This window comes from Limulus polyphemus, unplaced genomic scaffold, assembly GCF_000517525.1.
Source record: "Limulus polyphemus unplaced genomic scaffold, Limulus_polyphemus-2.1.2 Scaffold4718, whole genome shotgun sequence".
Taxonomy (NCBI): domain Eukaryota; kingdom Metazoa; phylum Arthropoda; class Merostomata; order Xiphosura; family Limulidae; genus Limulus; species Limulus polyphemus.
Genome location: NW_013670328.1, coordinates 15674 through 35179, shown reverse-complemented (window position 1 = coordinate 35179; position 19506 = coordinate 15674). Strand labels below are relative to the sequence as shown.

The 19506-nt window shown below is 30.7% G+C and overlaps 1 protein-coding gene across 1 annotated transcript in view; it reads left to right on the top strand.

The window, feature by feature from the left end:
* LOC106471592 (muscle M-line assembly protein unc-89-like) overlaps positions 1-19506 on the top strand; it is a gene marked incomplete at its 3' end in the record, with an annotated part of 69587 nt that overhangs the window by 35820 nt on the left and 14261 nt on the right. Inside the window, exons 13-20 of the mRNA XM_022400209.1 lie at positions 1088-1384; positions 4260-4290; positions 4822-4870; positions 6980-7056; positions 7374-7540; positions 9056-9252; positions 11237-11347; positions 16905-17012. Coding sequence (XP_022255917.1) covers positions 1088-1384; positions 4260-4290; positions 4822-4870; positions 6980-7056; positions 7374-7540; positions 9056-9252; positions 11237-11347; positions 16905-17012 — 1037 coding nt within the window. The remainder of the gene's footprint in view (positions 1-1087; positions 1385-4259; positions 4291-4821; positions 4871-6979; positions 7057-7373; positions 7541-9055; positions 9253-11236; positions 11348-16904; positions 17013-19506) is intronic.

The window sequence follows — 19506 nt, the reverse complement described above, 5'->3', positions numbered from 1 at the left end:
ATTCTGTGTATTACTAAAAGTTGTATCAAGAAAGAATAAACTAGTTTTAATCAAGACAGGACTTGTATCACTGAAGTTCTTCGGAAAGAATTTCTACTGGAAATTAACAAACAAGCAGATACGTAACAATATGAATATGATGAGTAGCTTTCTATGATGTTTTTCTTTCATATAGTGTTAGGAATATTTCTTGTTACATTGTCACACGTGTTACTGTTTGCTTTCTGCAGTCACTAGGCTTTTCTTTTGCATAGTGTTGTTGACTTAAGTACACTTTTTCACAATACATATTAAGAGTTTAATTTTATTGTAAATCAACAACCATTGTAAGATATTTTTCCTCTTAATATGAGTAGCGTAATTGTAAGTTAGAAATCTCTTACAGTAAATTGCAGCAGATATGACTGTTGAAAATAGTAGTAAATTAAATTTCTGCATAATTTCATGACAATAGAAAAAAGCTAGTGTATGTACATTGAAATTTAGGTATGTGTAAAATAACGTTTCACAAGGGTTAGTTAAATACATGTGGAAAGCTTAATTTTAGTTTGTCCTATTAATAAGATGTTCATATATTTTATATGAATTATTTTCAGCATTTTCTGTTTGTTTCTTTTGTTTTGTTTTGAATTTCGTGCAAAGCTACACGAGGGCTATCTGAGTTAGCCGTCCCTAATTTAGTAGTGTAAGACTAGAGGGAAGGTAGCTAGTCATCACCACCCACTGCCAACTCTTGGGCTACTATTTTACCAAGGAATAGTGGGATTGACCGTCACATTATAACGCCCCCATGGCTGAAAGGATGAGCATGTTTGGTGTGATGGTGATTAGAACTTGCGACCCTCAGATTGCGAGTCAAACGCCCTAACCACCTGGCCATGCTGGGCCTTATTTTCTTTTAAAACGAAAATTGACACTAACAGATGTCTTTAACTTATTCTATTTTTAAGTTCCAACATTTATGAAAACAATTTAAATAAATGCTATTTTATGCATGTTTTGTAACCTGCAAGGCTTATTATGGTGTGTTAATGTAAACCACTTTATAATTTTATACTAATATCTCCCTTGTATATAATTATTACAGTGGCTCCTGTCATTAAAGAAAAACCCAAAATTGTCAAAAGAGATCGACAAAAGAAAATTGTTATTGAGTGTCATGTCCAATCAGCTGCCAAACCTAAATGTATTTGGTACAAAGAGGCATCTACTGTACGTGAAGACTCACGCCACTCTATCCAGATTCGAGAAATTTCTAAAGGAGAATATGCTATTGCTCTTGAGATTGATAAACCTACTGCAGCAGATAAGGGTAACTACAAACTGATGGCTAAAAATGAAAAAGGTGAAGTTACTTCTCAACCTATCCAGGTGGATCTCGAAGGTAAGATAAAAGAAAGAATTAACGGTAGCACTTTATTTGATACTTAATTGAAATATACTCTGATCTGTTACATTTGTCTTGAATCTTAGCATTGGAAAATTTTAAACATTAGAAACACAAAACAAGATTTTTACCCATTCGTAGCTTTAAATGTTATCTACCAGTGTTAGTTTTAATCTTAAGAATACTGTGTAATAAATCTAATATATAGACAATATTTATGTGCACATTGCAGTGTGAGGTTTTTTTAAAAGTAGTACTTAAAATCTTTCAGAAAATTTTCTACATTTTCATACTTTTCGAAAAATTCATTCAACTCCACCTTCATGATAAAGATGCATAATTAAAATGCCAAGAAATAAACTTGTCTGAAAAAACAAGGGTCTATAAAATGGGAATTTTGCTTACAAGTGACAGCCAATAAAAGTATATATTTACTGTGGAAGTTGTTTTACCTTTAATGAAAGTTACATAAGGTATATTTGGAGAAATGAACTTGTCTATTATCATATTCACAGATATCCAATTTTCATTATGCTAGTCATAATTATTAGATCAAATAAATATCAAAAGAAATGATATTGCTTAAAGGATGGTCTTGTCTGTTTTGGTATAAAAACTTATGTATGCTTAAGTACGAATATCCATCTTTTGTCTTATTTTCGAGTTACCATATTGGCCCAATTACAAGATGATGTTTTTTGATGAATAATTATGCTGTGAAATTCCTAGTTGCCTTATAATGGTGGCCAACCACATGCCCCCTTACCCCTACTGTAGCATTCATGAATGTCCAGATGGTATCCATCTACGCATGCATACCAGATGTCCAACCACATGCCCCCTTACCCCTACTCTACCATTCCTGAATGTCCAGATGGCATCCATCTACGCATGCATACCAGATCTTTGCTCAAGGTCATCGCTAATTCTTGCAACTAATCCACCTGTAGGCTGTTGAGTTACAGTACCCCTACTCTAGCATTCCTGAATGTCCAGATGGCATCCATCTACGCATGCATACCAGATGTTCACTCAAGGTCATCGCTAATTCTTGCAACTAATCCACCTGTAGGCTGTTGAGTTACAGTACCCCTACTCTAGCATTCCTGAATGTCCAGATGTCATCCATCTACACATGCATACCAGATGTTTGCTCAAGGTCATCGCTAATTCTTGCAACTATCCACTGTAGGCTGTTGAGTTACAGTACCCCTACTCTAGCATTCCTGAATGTCCAGATGGCATCCATCTACGCATGCATACCAGATCTTTGCTCAAGGTCATCGCTAATTCTTGCAACTAATCCACCTGTAGGCTGTTAAGTTACAGTATTGATTTTGAAAACCTAAAATTAGGACATTATGACAGTCAGTTTTTTCTTTCCCATGGTTTCTGAAAATGGGGGTTGCCTTTTATTAGATTGCCCTATAATCAGGCCAATACAATGTATTGGATAAAAATGGGACACTTTTGTAGTTATTGAACTATTGATGTTTGCCGCATTGATTACTAGCAAACTGTTATAAGGCTCACACTGAGATAATGTTAGCTAGACACCAGTCAGTCATGCTGAAAGAATACAGATGTGCCTTATGCCTGTGAAGTGTGAACCTAAAGAAAGAAGCAGATTATCAGGCCCATCCAAAATGACATAAGAAGGTGCCTTCAAAGAAACAAAACTCCTGCCAAAGATTGTGTCAACATTACTATTATTCTAAATGCTTTGTGCACAATGATCCCTTCTCCAAATGACAGCAAAACTTATAGAAGTGATCCCAGCTGTGCTTCTCTTCCACATTACAATCTTTGTACACTCTTGAGTAAACCAAATTGTATAAGCACTGAACACCATATTAATAAGCAACAGCTGTGGAAAATATAGTCAGTTGACTGTTAAAGCATGAACTGAAGTATTATGAGTGAAACTGTCCTCCCAGTTTTTGTAAAAGTAACCTGGATGGAAACCAGTTTTTATCTATTTTATGCCAAGTGTTAGATGATGCAAAGATGAAATACCAGATCAGAGTTGTCAAAAAATGGATGTGACTGATCTTTTAGAGAACAGAAGCACAGCAGCAAAAAGATTAGGTGGAATAGATTTTGTTAGGTTTTACAAGCTGTTTGATAGTGAGTATTTTAATATGATTGGACTGATCAAGTATCAGTTTGATGATCTGTCTTCCATCTTTTATATATATTAGTGAGATCTATTCAAATTTGTTTGGGGGTTCTTTTCATGAAACTTCATGCTGGGTTATCCAAAAAAGTCTTTGTACAATTCTAGTATAATGTAAAGAGGGTAGTACACTTGGCTTGTTTGCTGATTTGTTGAGAAATTTAGTATCCAATTTCTTGGATTTTGCCATATGGGCCACAAAGAACTGACATTTAACCACAACTGTCCTTTTGCATTGGACCTTCTGGGAGAAGAAAACAACAACATATATTATGCCAAGTATGCATTTTACAGGTAAAGTTATAGTATGCATAATTATAAGTTAGCCTACTAATGGGTACAGTTGTGTTACACACTTTCTAAAGAAGTTACTTGCACAACACACAACAGCATCTATTGGTGGAGGGCTGTTGCATAATCATTTCCATGTTAGTATGCAGAGGTAAGTGGGAGTATCAAGGTTAGTGATGAGCAAAAATTTGCATCGATAGAGGGCAGTGTAAGTTGAGAAAGCTTTTTGTGAGGGGGGGTGCGTACCTATTGGAAATACATTTTTAGTTTAGGAAAATGTTAACTTTTATCTTGGCAACAGGTACAATTTTTCAATCAAATTACTTTCAAATATTGTTCTTGATTTACAATTAGGAATTGTAAATATACTTATTTTATGCTTTTGTTATATATTATTTCTTATAGAACCTCCTGAAGAAAAGAAAAAAGATGAAAAGTAAGTACATTTTATTTTCAGATGGCATCTAGTGTGCAGAAGAGAACCATTATGATATATATATATATGCTTATAGATTTTATGTTGTTGAAGTTAATATAAAACAAAGATCTAGTGTTAGATTGAAATTACACATTTTTGAAATTCTTTCAAAACTTTTTTGACAATAATAGGAAACTACCCACAGTATTTTAAGTGTTACTTAATGTACGTTATTTACTGTGTATTGGTATTAGCATCAATGGCTGTTATTTTTAGTTCTTTTGAAAACTTCACAGCTCTCAATTATAAAAAAAAATGAACAAAACAAGAACTATGGAAAAACAAAAGCTTCAAGTATTTCCAGTTTCTTAGAGGAAAGAAAGTCATCTTAGCATATCACTTTCTAAATTGTTTCATCTTAACTAAAATTATACCTCAACAGAGATGAGATCTAACATGTACATTTCACTTGCTTAAACTCTAAATAAACAAGTGGAGTGACACCCTATCATGAGTTGAGGATTTTTAAAGAATTTTGTTTTTCTATAGAGTTCCCAAAGGAGAAAAACCCAAGATTGTCCAAGGCCTAAAGCCACAGGTAACCTTTATTAAACAATTACAAAGAGAATATATATTGGGGTTTTTGAATGGAATGTGTCTTAACCCAAAGAACAGATATTTTAATCCTTTTTCCACCAGATACGGGTAAATCATTGTTACTGATCCAACTACATACATTTCTCTTGTTAATGCCAGTCTTACTAGTCTTTCTGTAAGCCAGGGCATTTTTTAAAGGATTTTTTAGTGGCGGGCAAACTTTCAAAAAGGGCCCAACATTTTTTCTAGAAACCATCATTTGCAAGCAAAATATCAATATATGAGGACACACTAGCTATAAAAATGAACATTTTTCTTACAGCCTGTAATGGAATTAGGGTTAAAAGCTCAATAAGTAAAGGTTTTACAAATTTGCTCTACAAGTGTTACATCAAACATAGTGTCAAATTTTGTCTTCAGTTGTGGGGCAGGAAAAAGGCCCTGCTACTTGGTATGTTAAAAATGCAATGCCCTAAGCTGATCTCATAATGAAAACTTCATATTATTTCCAAAAGTGACATTGTGGATTTTCAATATAGTGTAAAAAAATATTAGTCTCAAACATTCCTATCAAAAGGCCATTGGTTAAATGAGTTGATTCCTGTAAAAAATAGGCACTGAAAACCATTGGTCCAAGGGGCCTCTCTCAATTTGTTTTTAAATAAAAAGTCTTTAATATTTTTCAGGTCATTGTAAAGTATTTAAAGTAGAATTGAAACTCTTCTAAAATTAAATAAAAATATTGCACTTTTTCTATGACACTGGAAACATTTTTTGAATGTACAATACAAAATTGTCAGTATTGGCTAAGGTACCTACAGCTATGACACATAGTCATAAGAAGTGTGAAATTTGAGGAGTAATGTGTTCTTAACCTTATATTTTGGCAGCCAAACGTAGTTGTCAGGGCATGAGACAAATGGAACCTTTGTTGTATTACTTTATTCATTAGTAATAGTAGACATGCAGTGTAAAATTCATCTTTGAAAATGACTGTAACTTAGCCCATAAAATCTTATCTATTTCTTTTAACTAAAAAGGAGTTTGTTTGTTAGTTCATACCACTGTTGTTGGTGGGGTTGATGAACTTTAATTTGCTTTTAACTACTAATTACATACCTTCCTGCTAAGTTAATGTTAATGGCTACATATTTGAAGTTATACATTTTGTTCCCTTGGCAAAATAGCTTTGAATTTAGACTAACATTTCACAGGATCTTTGTTAAAACATACAAACAAAAGTAGTGGCATGTTTGAAATAATGGCAGATTTTCGTTAGATGAGCTATATTATTTTAGATTTCAGCCCTGGACTCTTACCGTGTGTAACAGTATTTATGAGCAGATTGTGGCTATTGTGATGATAATTGTCTTAAAAATGCATGAAATTCAAAAAAAACAAATTTTTTTTTCGTCCTTATTTGAGTGTTGGTATTCTGTATATGACAACATAGAATAAATTAAGCCTAGTATGACACCACCAAGAAAATACCATAAGTGTAATATGACTTGTAGGCTTATGATAATTTTTGTCATGTATGAGAAAACTTAAGACTTTTCTGGCTTCTTTTTAGAAAGATCTGTTGTGGTTTATTTATGCATTTCAGTTGTCTGGGTTGTAAATGTTGCTGGCAAAATTTTTATAAATTTGTATTAGCTCTATTCTGACTATTAGATGCTACTGTAGTTATTATGATTAAATCTAGAAATAATATATCGTAACAATCTTATCATTAGATGATAAGAGTATCAAGGACTTATTGCTAGGCAATGATACTATCAAAATTTTACCACTCAGAGTTATCAGAAATTATCAGTTTTTTGAATAACATACTCTCTATAATCATGCCTTACCTTTTCAATGTGAAACAAAAATACCTTTTTTTAAGCCACAAGCAACAGTGCGTATTAGTTTTCACAAGATATCGTAGGACTGTAGAAACATTTTTGTAGTTACATCTCTCATCTCCCTAAATGAATTATGCTTAGGGAATATGGTGTTTTTTATTTATCTTGAAGGAGATTGAATATTTTCTAAGGTATTAGATAATTTAACTAGGGCATAAAGTATTCAAGGTTTGGTATGAGAGATATTATCGTATTTCTTTCAGACTGTGGAAGCTGGAAATCCAGCAGAGTTTGTGTGTAAAGTTGATTCCAAACAGAAAATAACAGTCTCTTGGTACAAGTGAGTAGTATTCCTAGATATCATAAAGCAGAAAGCAACATCTACTAATTACAGGTAACTAGTATATTTAGACTAACATCAGGCAGAAAGCAACATCCATTTGGTACAGGTGAGTAGTATACCTAGACTAACATCAGGCATATAGCAACATCCATTTGGTACAGATAAATAGTATTCCTGTATTTATCTATACTGTGTTCTAGTAAAAGTAAAAAGAACTGTAAAGAGATTAGTCAATGAAAAAATAAGTATTTTTAAATAATCATATTTTAATTTTAGGAACTCTAATTATTTACTTACTTTTTTCTTTATTCTAGAAACAAAAGATCCATCAGAGAGTCTCGAGAATATAAGATATCCTTTGATGGGTCAACAGCTATTCTTACCATTACTAGCACGACTGTTGAGTTTTCTGGCACCTATTCAGTTGAAATTGTAAATGAATTTGGAAAAGAAGAAAGTTCAGCAGAACTAATTGTGAAAGGTATAGATGTAGACTTGTCTATAATATATGTGATTGCATGTGTAAGTGTCCATTTATGTAACACTGGTTTTTACACTGTGAAATATTAGAAGCATTATTGTGAAAGGTATTGATGTAGAATTGTCTATAATATATGTGATTGCATGTGTAAGTGTCCATTTATGTAACACAGGTTTTTATACTGTGAAATATTAGAAGCGTTATTGTGAAAGGTATAGATGTAGAATTGTCTATAATATATGTGATTGCATGTGTAAGTGTCCATTTATGTAACACTGGTTTTTATACTGTGAAATATCAGAAGCGTTATTGTGAAAGGTATAGATGTAGAATTGTCTATAATATATGTGGTTGCATGTGTAAGTGTCCATTCATGTAACACAGGTTTTTACACTGTGAAATATTAGAAGCATTATTGTGAAAGGTATAGATGTAGAATTGTCTATAATATATGTGGTTGCATGTGCAAGTGTCCATTTATGTAATACTGGTTTTTACACTGTGAAATATTAGAAGCATTATTAGTTTTAATGAAAAGTTTAATCATTTTGTTTTCAATAATATACATCAAACACTGAGTATTATTATAACTTTCCAAAGTGTAACCAGTTTTATTATATGCTTATTTAGTTATTATTTCTAATTGTTTGCCTTCAATTGTTTCAGTAGGCAAGTCTTTTCATTAAGTTTGTTGTGATTTGTAGTATAAATAAAAGCACACAAACACCTTATTATTTACTGTATTCTTCATATTTCATTGTTAGAAAGTTGTGCAATACAACATATTTTTTTTTTCACCATGAAAACTAAAATTAAAAAAGTTATATTTAGCAAAAAAAAATGTATCTTTTGATATGAATGTAATAATCTGTCAGTAAAATTAAATATTAGTTAAAAGCTAAACTCTTCACTTGAAAATGGACCAAATTTCTGCTTCACGATTAAAGACAAATGTTTTTTCAAATTCTCATTTTTATCCAATTCTAAATTTATGGAATATTTATTCTGGCCATTTGTTTTTATATTTTTAATATGTGAATAATAACTATAACTGTTTTGGTGATGAGGAACCCTCATTGAGACTGATAAGGTATGGAGAGAATAATGATTAGAACCAATTCAAGCTATCTCTAAATAATAACTATAACTGTTTTGGTGGTGAGGAACCCTCATTGAGACTGATAAAATATGGAGAGAATAATGATTAGAACCGATTCAAGCTATCTCTAAATAATAACTATATATTAACTTCAAATTATATTATGACTTTTAGTTATTGGCCAATCTTAAGCATACAGAGTTTTTTAATATTGGCCTTTATTTAATCTTTCTAAATTTAAAAGAACTAAAAAATAACTATATTTTGTATATTAATTCTTTGTTTTCATGAAATCTGATTAGATGAAAAAGTCAAACTAACATGAATTGTTGCTTTTATTTAAGGATTCAAACTGTTTTATTTTTAGTTTGTATATATCATTAATTGAAAACGTTTTTTCTGAAAAAATTGTAAAGAACCTCAAAAAAAGAAACCAGAGAAAAAAGAAGAAAAGAAAGAAGAGAAACCTACAAAAAAGCCAGAAGAAAAGAAAGAAGAGAAACCAGTGAAAAAACCAGAGGAGAAACCTACAAAAAAGCCAGAAGAAAAGAAAGAAGAGAAACCAGTGAAAAAACCAGAGGAGAAACCTACAAAAAAGCCAGAAGAAAAGAAGGTAACTTCCTTTTATCTGATAACTTTGAATACATCTTGTTTGTATCAGAAACCATTCATCTCAGTATTATAGATTTAGAATAAGAAAATAATTTTATTATATATTAATTTCTTTCAAAAAATAAAAATAAAATTTTGATACTTATAATATGTTTGTTTATTGTCATCATAATATAACACGTGAAGTGTACATGATGTGGTTGATTAAAAAATAGATGCTTATGTGCAACTTTTATGGGTGAGACCCTCAAGTCAAAAAGCCTTGCTTAAAAATTTTATCACTTGAATATATGTTGTGACGTTTTTAGGAAATCTTCATCAAAGCCAGGAGCAGAAAGAACATATATATATTCAGTAGATATCCAATTTTTTATAGTTTGTATTTTTTGTTTTTTCTAAAATTAATATATATGTGCTTCATGGAAGACAGCTAGATTTAAGAAGGTTAAAAAAAAAATGTTTTTTTCTTAGTACATAGATTGAAAAATTGTAGGTCTGGCTTGAACTTTTGACTTTTGGAATTTTTTTTAAATAGCTGATAAGTGAAATTATGATTTTCGAATGTTGATGCAATATATTTTTGGAACCTTTTTTTTATTACTTGACGCGGCTAACCATTGAAATGAAATAAATGTGGTTTTAAACTATTCTGAGAATTCCAAAGCAACTGAAAACAGTTATAATTAATTTAATGTTTTTGGAATAAAATGTCCAAGGATTCCTCTTATTTAGTTTGAAATAAATAGATTAAATATATATTTCTTTGCTTTTTTGTGACTGGACGAATATATTGTTAGTTATTATTTCTGATCATATTTACTTTAAAGAGATGTCAAAATAGTTATTATCTCTAAATATAATGTTACCATATATTTTTATGTTATAAAGTTTGGAAATGTGTTGCAATGAAAACTACAAAGTCTTGATAATTCTGTGATAAAATGTTATTAACTAATTTTTTACTTAGTATTTACTGATTAATTTGTAAAACTTCTGTCATGAGAATATGCTCATTAAGTATTAATTTTAATTGTTTAATAGAAAAAAGATTCTTTTAAGTACAAATTCGTGAAAATTATTTTAAGTAGTGTGAACAGTTCTTTTGACTGTTTTGAGATGTTAAAATGGTTTTAGTTATTCTTTTATGTAAAGTTAATTTTACTAAGTGTTAATTCAATGATTATTGAAATAAATTTTGTGAAAAACTAAACATAAAATATTCTTAGTAAAGCAAATTGAATAAGTAAACGAAAGTTATAAAATTCAAGTAATAGTCTGTATATGTGTGCGTATCACTATAGTAACTCTTTAACAGTTGAATGTTATATATATTGGTGAAAATATTCTTGAAGAAGCTCATGTATAAAATGTGAACAAAGTAAGACATAAAATTGAATAGGACCAAATACATTAAATAAACACACAGAAAGAGCAACAAGAAAGTAGAATATAACTTTTTCACATTTTGGAACAAGACTAGAAATGAATGCCTTATTTTCATCCTCTTGTTTTTTGCATTAGTTTTCTTTCTGTTTAGTGTTATTTATTGCTTTATGATGTATTTATGAACTTCATCACAAATGCATTATAGCGTCACTTATTCTTAGACTGTTAGTATACTCATTTTGTTATCTACTTTAGTTTATTTTTTTGTTTTATAATGTTTGAAAAATATTTTATAACTAGACTAGGACAATATTTCCTCAAATATATCTGTTTAAACCTTCAAATTTGAAAAAAATGTTGTTCTGTATGTTATTTTCATTAAGTGGCTGCCTGCATGATGAACCTTTGTAAACAAAGAAGACAGACCATGTATCAGCCATATAACTTGATGTTATGTTTGTGTAATTACTTGTCTTATAATAAAATAATTGCGTATGTCTATACTTGTTTTGTTTTTCCAGTTGTTAATTATTCTATTTCATCTACTGCCAGGCATATGTTTTTGTATTGGTCAACAATATATGTGTGTTGTATTGTAGAAACTTGAGGATCGTCGTAGTTCACGAGATGAGCCTGGCCGACAGAAAGGTTTGGCACAGTTAATCCCAGACTGGCCTGTCCTGCAAAAAGTGAAAAAACCACAAAAACAGGTTGGAGGATGAGAGAAAAAAAAAACTTTTTCTGTTTCTTTCCATCCTCCTTCTCTATCTCCACTTTTCACTTTATCTCTGTACACTTCTTCTTTATCTTTCTGGAACTTCTGTACTTTACATCTTCTTTACTTCAGATTCACTAAGACTAATTATTATATACGTGTTTATAGTCTAATTATTTTTATTAGTTTGATTTGTCCAGATGTGAACTTAAAACTACATAGTGCACAGATTATTAATTGTTTTTTTCATTGACATTTTAGGTATAGCTTCATGCAGTGATTAAATTGTGTTTGTGAATGTTGCTTACAGCTTTCCTTGTGCAGCATTGTATATGAAAACAAATTTAACAAAGAAAAATTACAGAATCTATATATATATATATATAAAGATGAAATGTGTGTTTGTTTGCACCCTAACTCCTCTGAGCCTATTGGGCCAATCTCAACCAAAATGTGTATGTCAACACTATGAACTATGGGAAATGTCCTAAGGGGGTCAGAATTGAACTTAACCCTACTTATATTTTGTAAAGCCTGTTGGTTAATTACTCCAAGCCTATTAAGTCAATCTCAAACAATTTTGGCAGGTTGATGCTTTAGACAGTGTTGAATATTTTAAAGAGATTCAAGGTCAAAGTATGAAAGTTGCTGGATTGTTCCTCAAACAACCATGCTTTTTTCGTTGCCAATGAGATGTAACGTGTTCAAGGGTGGGATCACCTCAAAATATTTTTTGTTGTTAGATAGAAAGCAAACTGCAAATGTTGTTTATGAAGAAGCTTTGTTATAATTTCAAAATCTTGAGATAAAGTTTATGTTCAAGTTATTGCTTTGAAATATAGGATTGCTGTTAAACTTACATTGTTTTAATTAACTTTAAAGATTCCCCATCAGTTGACGAGTATTTCAACTCTTTTTGTAGTACAACTCTATATTTTTGTGCACTTCTTGTTTCTTTGCACCAAAAAAAATTTAAAGAATGAATACTCATTGTAATCTGTTCATTAAAAAAAATAAGAAAAATTTCATGATTACTAGCTTATATGATCAGTTAAGTCTGGTGAGTAATTAGTTAGTATTATTTTTAGTACTGGAGAATAATCAGTAACTAATTTATATTCTGTATTTTGGCTGCTGATCTAGTGTCACTTATTGATAACAACAAGGATTCAATCCTGGGTTTTCTTAAAAGAAAGTATGGTGTGGTATATGTTAGCTAACTATTTGAATGATTTGAAGAGGGAAATCTAAATTTCACTAACTTGTATGCTAGGTTTACTGAGTGTCCTACCAGTGAAGTGGATCTACAAGGCTTTGATAAAATAAAATATTAGCAGTGTTACTGCAGCAACAAAAGTCCCATCTTTCGACTTCTTGGACAAACAAAAATTGTTTCAGGTCTAATTTTATGTTTAATTTTTTTACATCACTACTTTTTCTAAACATAAATATAAGTATGTTTCACTTAGAAAGCTAAACAGTAACTCCAGTGGCATATCCGTGTCCAAGATATTAGCCCCCCCCCTAAAATAAAAATAAATCATAAAAGGAAAAAAATATAGTTGCTTCTATAATTGTATACCAACTGTGGTTGATATGCAAACTGAATACGTAAAATACCAAACAATTGATCTATTCGAAGCTGTGGGAGATAATAAATTTTAGGAACAAGATTTTCTATATCACCCTGCACCCTACTTGTGAAATGAAACATTGACATAGGTGTGTCTGATAGCTTTCTGAGCTCCTTGAAAACATACAGGTTCTGATGTATTTGCATGATTTTCTGGTTACATTTTACCACTTGGCAGTTGTGAAGATGTTTCATGTTTAAGGTGCATCAGAACATTTCACAGAATGAGTGACTATGACATGCTTTTCTGGTTACATTTTACCACTTGGCAGTTGTGAAGATGTTTCATGTTTAAGGTGCATCAGAACATTTCACAGAATGAGTGACTATGACATGATTTTCTGGTTACATTTTACCATTTGGCAGTTGTGAAGATGTTTCATGTTTAAAGTGCATCAGAACATTTCACAGAATGAGTGATTGTGACATGCTTTTCTGGTTACATTTTACCACTTGGCAGTTGTGAAGATGTTTCATGTTTAAGGTGCATCAGAACATTTCACAGAATGAGTGACTATGACATGCTTTTCTGGTTACATTTTACCACTTGGCAGTTGTGAAGATGTTTCATGTTCAAGGTGCATCAGAACATTTCACAGAATGAGTGACTATGACATGCATTTCTGGTTACATTTTACCACTTGGCAGTTGTGAAGATGTTTGATGTTTAAGGTGCATCAGACCATTTCACAGAATGAGTGACTATGACATGATTTTCTGGTTACATTTTACCACTTGGCAGTTGTGAAGATGTTTCATGTTTAAAGTGCATCAGAACATTTCACAGAATGAGTGACTATGACATGATTTTCTGGTTACATTTTACCATTTGGCAGTTGTGAAGATGTTTCATGTTTAAGGTGCATCAGAACATTTCACAGAAGGAGTGACTATGACATGCTTTTCACCCAAATAATTTCTGTGCACTGGAGGCAGTTTTATAGTTATAATTGAAAACTAATATTATCATGCGTGACTTTAAAATAATGACTATACTGGTACTGGTATACATACTTGGTATATGAACCTATTGCAGTTACTGTCACCACAACTATTGTAACTCTTGTATTTATAATTACAGATCATCTGTACACTCCTTATGTATGCATTAATTGCAAGATAGATTAAAAATTATATAGAGATTATCATGAAGTGTATGATCTGATTTTGTTTTCAGCTGATATACCACGGTTGTTCGTATGTTATAATCAGAAGTGCTTAACGGCTTTCTGTTAACAGATATATCTAACATGCTTTGTGTCAAACCTCTTTTTCAACATTGAATACCCACTTTTCAAAATCTTGGATATATCTATGAATGCCTAAAAAAGACCAGTAACCACTAGAAAAATTATATATATATTTGTATTCAGTGAAAATGCAGTTTGGGAAATAATTGGCTCAAATTACATGCACAACATAAAGACTGCATTTAATCACAAAAAACAAAATTAGTTTTTGAAGATGTTAAATGTAACGTTTGATTCTAATGACCTATATATATATTGCTTTTGCAGTGTTTATTCTATTCTGATATTAGAACTAAGAATTCTTACCTAAACATTTAAGCAACAGATCTAGAAACTGTTAACAGCAACATTAAGTTTTATTGGTATATAAGCTGTGGCATTTCTTTATTGCAAATCTTTGTAAAAATAATTGTAAAGTGTTTTTTTTTGTTCTTTTCACGTCATTAATGAAGGTATTATAGTACTTTTGATGAAAATATAGTTAAACGTTTTAATTAAATAAAATTGTATAAACTGAAAAGGATATTGTTATAAAAACAACTAACTTTTAACTTTTTGTTGTAGTTGAATTACCAAAACATTTTGTTGAGAATGAGATTGTAGGCGAATGTTTTTCCTAAAGCTCTGTAACTTGTAACTAACTCAGTATTATCTACAGTATTATGCTGTATGCATGTATTTTCAAGAAACAGAAACCTAGGAGTTGACAATAAACAATGATAACTGGTCAATGCACAACTAGCATACCTATGAACCTGAACAGAACATTTATTATAGAGTTATCTAACTGGCACACATTACAACCAGAAATATATGTTTTAGAAGTCAGCCTAGCAGATAAAATTTTTTAGAAATTTATTAAACTTAATTTTAACTTTTTGTATATGTGATAGTTGGTAGAGCAGTTATTAACATAAATTATTGGTTAACTCTAAACAGACACTCAAGTATAATTTATTCCGTTTAATAAATGAAACACACTTGAATTCTATTTTCTTATTCTTCTATACTATTATTAGACATTAGTGAACATTTTAACTTGAAACAAAGAAAGATTGATAATATAATGTTTTTGATTTTTTAATCCACATGAAAATTTATAATTTACTAAAATTATCAAGATATTCCTATGTAAGATGATGAATACTTAATATTGTTTGGCAAGCCTGATACATAAATTAAGAAGTACATTAACTCTGACACAGAATCAAACTAAGACTGATTAACCAGTGTGCTGAAAAAAATTCCAATAGATATGCCAGCCTCGTCATGCTCAGACTTTGTGGTGATTTCCTAATTAATAAAACCAATCCTTTATTCTTGCATGGATTGTTAAAAATGATTTCATTTTATATCAATAAGTTTGCAGATTAAATGTTTGTTTTAACATCTAATTTCATATAGTTGTAAATAAAATGTAGAACTTTTAAAATCAGACCAGTCATTTTTTACTTTGATATATTTGGTAGTAGTGAGCAAAAATCTTTAGTTTGTGACGTGGTGATGGCAGTCATTGTTTATAATATATTAGCCACACTAAACTTTTATGTTTTGTATGTCATTTTTACTATCTTAAGGTTTGTTTGTGTCTTGTTATGTTTTAACAAAATTAAACTTTGATTCAACTGTGCATAATAATGGGAAACATGTGGTGAACTGATTGCAATAACTTAGAATGTATTGCTAAATGAATTTGCTGTTTACTGAACAGATTCACTTCTTAAGTGAGGTTTCTTAAGTTCTATTAAAAGGTACTATTACTTAGTACTTCTTAGCCACCTCATGCAAAGTTCTTATTTCATTTATTAAATTATTATTTCTATTTTGAAAACACCTGTGCTATAAAGTTTATCAGTTTTATAATATAAGATTTTTCTGAAAGCATATGATAAGCAGTAACAGTACCTTTAATTCCATTGTATGATTTATGGCAGTAACTACTTGGTTGCACTTTCTTATGTGTCAGTGCTTCCAGAAAAATACTGCATGTCTTATTGTATTTCATCAATCTTTATGTCTCCTATTTTCTTTCAGACTATTTCCCAAAGCTTTTATCCTGTTTTTTTCTAGCTTTCCATTTTCTACTTATTTCAGCTAAATGCTTTTAAATAAATGTTTTATTTGTAAACTGTTGTTTCTTCAGGAGAATAAGCATTTTGACACTATTTGCTTTTGGTAAAACTAAAAACAGTTGTTTAGGCATTAAACTGTCAGCTCTGACTGTGCAAGGACACTATTTAGACAGTGCCAAGAATAGAAACAGACATTTATTCTCGGCCTCTTGTATTCATTAAATCGTAGTATTCCGAAGAAGCTGAATTAGGGATCATACATTCCAGTAACATTCAAATAATTTTAACTAATAGTAAACAACTTGTTTAAAGATTTATGATAGCAGTTAGGGAGTGATAATTCGGAAGTATAAATTTGTTACCATTGTCAAAATAACCAAATCTGGTGATCTCATAATTCTAACCTCCTACACAAGACTCTTTTTGTTAATGTATTCAGTATGACTAGCTAAATAAAAACCTTTCGAATCCCTTAAACAGTTTCATATAGTATGTGAAGAAGGATGTTTTCAGTTACTGTACAACAAGTGATTTAGTAATGACCAACTGTAAAGGTTACTTTGTTGTATATTTTATCATTTATGCATATTATTATAGCCTGAACCTGATGAAGCACCTGAAGAAGAAAAGAAACTTAAAGTCAAACCCAAAGAGCAACAAGAAAGGAAAGATGAAAGAGTTCTGAAAAAACCAGAAGAAAAGAAGGTGTGTGTAATGTTAAAGGAAATTATATAATGAATTAAAAAATAAAATAATGTATTTGTAAAATTTAAGCATATCTATATTGATAAAATATAATCAATGTATATTTTATCTCCTCAGATATTCCAGTTTGATAGTGTTTGCTGTGATTTGTATAGTTGTATAACTGGTGAGATTGGATGAAGTATCAAGTGTGAATGTTTGAGAACAAATACTACTCTGTTTAACTTTAAGTTAGTTTAGTACTTTGGAAGGCTGATTATCATTAGAACTTGTAGTTTTTGATTGTATATTTTAGAAATTCCATCATTAAAATGTTATGCTTTTACAGAATGTAGAAGGAAGCTTGCAGAGATTAATTTTTATTTTTAATTCATTGTGATTAGTTGCCTTTCTTACGAAAGACTCATTTATTGTGAATTAAGAAATATAATTCAGATGATAAATGTATTTTCATGCTATAGAAAATTACTACAAAGGAAACTTTGAAATACCACTAAATATTGGATGATAGTTACATCCACCAATTCTACACAGATAAAGCTTTGTCCTTGTGTTTACAGCATAATATAATGGCTTAAAAGGCAGCAACTGTCCAGTAATCATATAAAATCATTACACACACTGACTGTCCTTCAATCATTTATGTATTTATGACACTAAGCTAACAGCTCAACCAAATGTTTGCAGGTAAATTAATCTACCACACACTTGTAGTTTCACTTTCAGGGATGAAATGACTTCACTAATAGTTGGGTGCCGGTTTAACAGATAAGAATATTAAACAATGTCTCAATCTAGACTTAAGCATTCTTGGATCAATGTTCTATCATCTCTGCTACCTGAATTATAGTAACAATCAGATAATTCTATCTTGATCGATAAATAATAATTTTAGTCATTGTTGTGTTTTCTTAGTTAATCGTAATAAGTATTATGATATTTATTTATAACATATGATGTGAGACTCAAATGTATATATTATTGAATGAGAACTTAGTAGAGAGGGAGATTCCACAAAAGAGCTGATATAGTATTCTATATTTTGTCCTTATCTTAAAATTAATGTGAAGAGAATAATTTACTCTAAGTGTTTAGATTTTTTATTATGAAGTATTTGTTTTCATGAGATACACATTGAACCTATCTACAGTTTATTCTGTAGTCTATCTTGACTAAATAACTGAATAATTTTGTATGGTCTCACCTCTCTCACCCGAAGCCATTTTGATCCTGGACTGCCCTCTAAGCATTGCTAAATTTTTCGCTAACAGCACACCAATCTTTTATACCCCATCAGTTTCATGCCATTTCAGAATATGTGCTGATCATGTGACTATTCTCCACTAATCATACTGTACCCTCTACATTAGCGCAGCTAGCTCCCTCTACCATTCTAGAGTAATCCTCACTTTCTCAATTGGCATTCTAGTGTACAGACATGTGTCTTAACTCACTCTCCATGAGAATAAAAAATTTTGATTGTGCTTGATCACAAATTTGTATCAGTTTCAACTTCTTATGTTTGATTTCCATTGTTTTAGAAATATTTCTGTTTTTCGAATTCTAATGTGTTTATATGAACTTTATATTTAATATTGTGGATGATGAAATTCTCTTGACAGTAGACAATGGTTCTGACACGAGTTTCGAAATCTCAGTGTCGACGATGTCTGCTGGAGAAGCACAGGCTGTAGTTTGTGTGGAGTTTGTGTCTTATGTTTAGCCAATAATTTCTTCCTTTCACGTTATGATTTTTTGTGAGGAAGGATATAACTACTGTTTGTAAATTTCTTTCTACAGCACTTTCCACCTGTTACCACACCTCCATGTAATCTCCTGGGTTAGAGATCTGTGGGAAGTTTGATGTATTCCTCACTCCTATTAGGTATACCCATATTTAGCGAGTTCTTGTGAGCTTCTGTGGATTGACCTAATTTCTGCACACAATAGTTTAAGTCTTTCATGTCTTCTCTGCTCAATATTTGGTAAATTAGATTTTTATAATTTTCTTACCATCTAAGTTACTTTACTTTAAATTTGCATTTAGAGTTTGATTATTACTTCGTTTTTAATTTTTGGTATATTTATGGGTTTTTATGATAATTACTGTTTTGATAATTGTAAATTCAGGAAATTTTGTGGATGTTTTGGGTAATTATTTATACTTCTTTTCACTGTTTATGTTATTTAGTTTCTAAGTTTCTTTTTCTTTACTGCTTGTTACATCTAATTAGGGATTAGAGTCAAAAACTGTTATTGTTAACTGGGTGTCTTTTTATTCTCATGTTCTTCACGGTGGTTTTACTTTCGTGTCCTTTATCTTATTGGTTCTTTAAGTAGACTTATAAGTTCGATAATTACGTGTCCTTTATCTTATTGGTTCTTTGAGTAGACTTATAAGTTTGATAATTACGTGTCCTTTATCTTATTGGTTCTTTGAGTAGACTTATAAGTTTGATAATTACGTGTCCTTTATCTTATTGGTTCTTTGAGT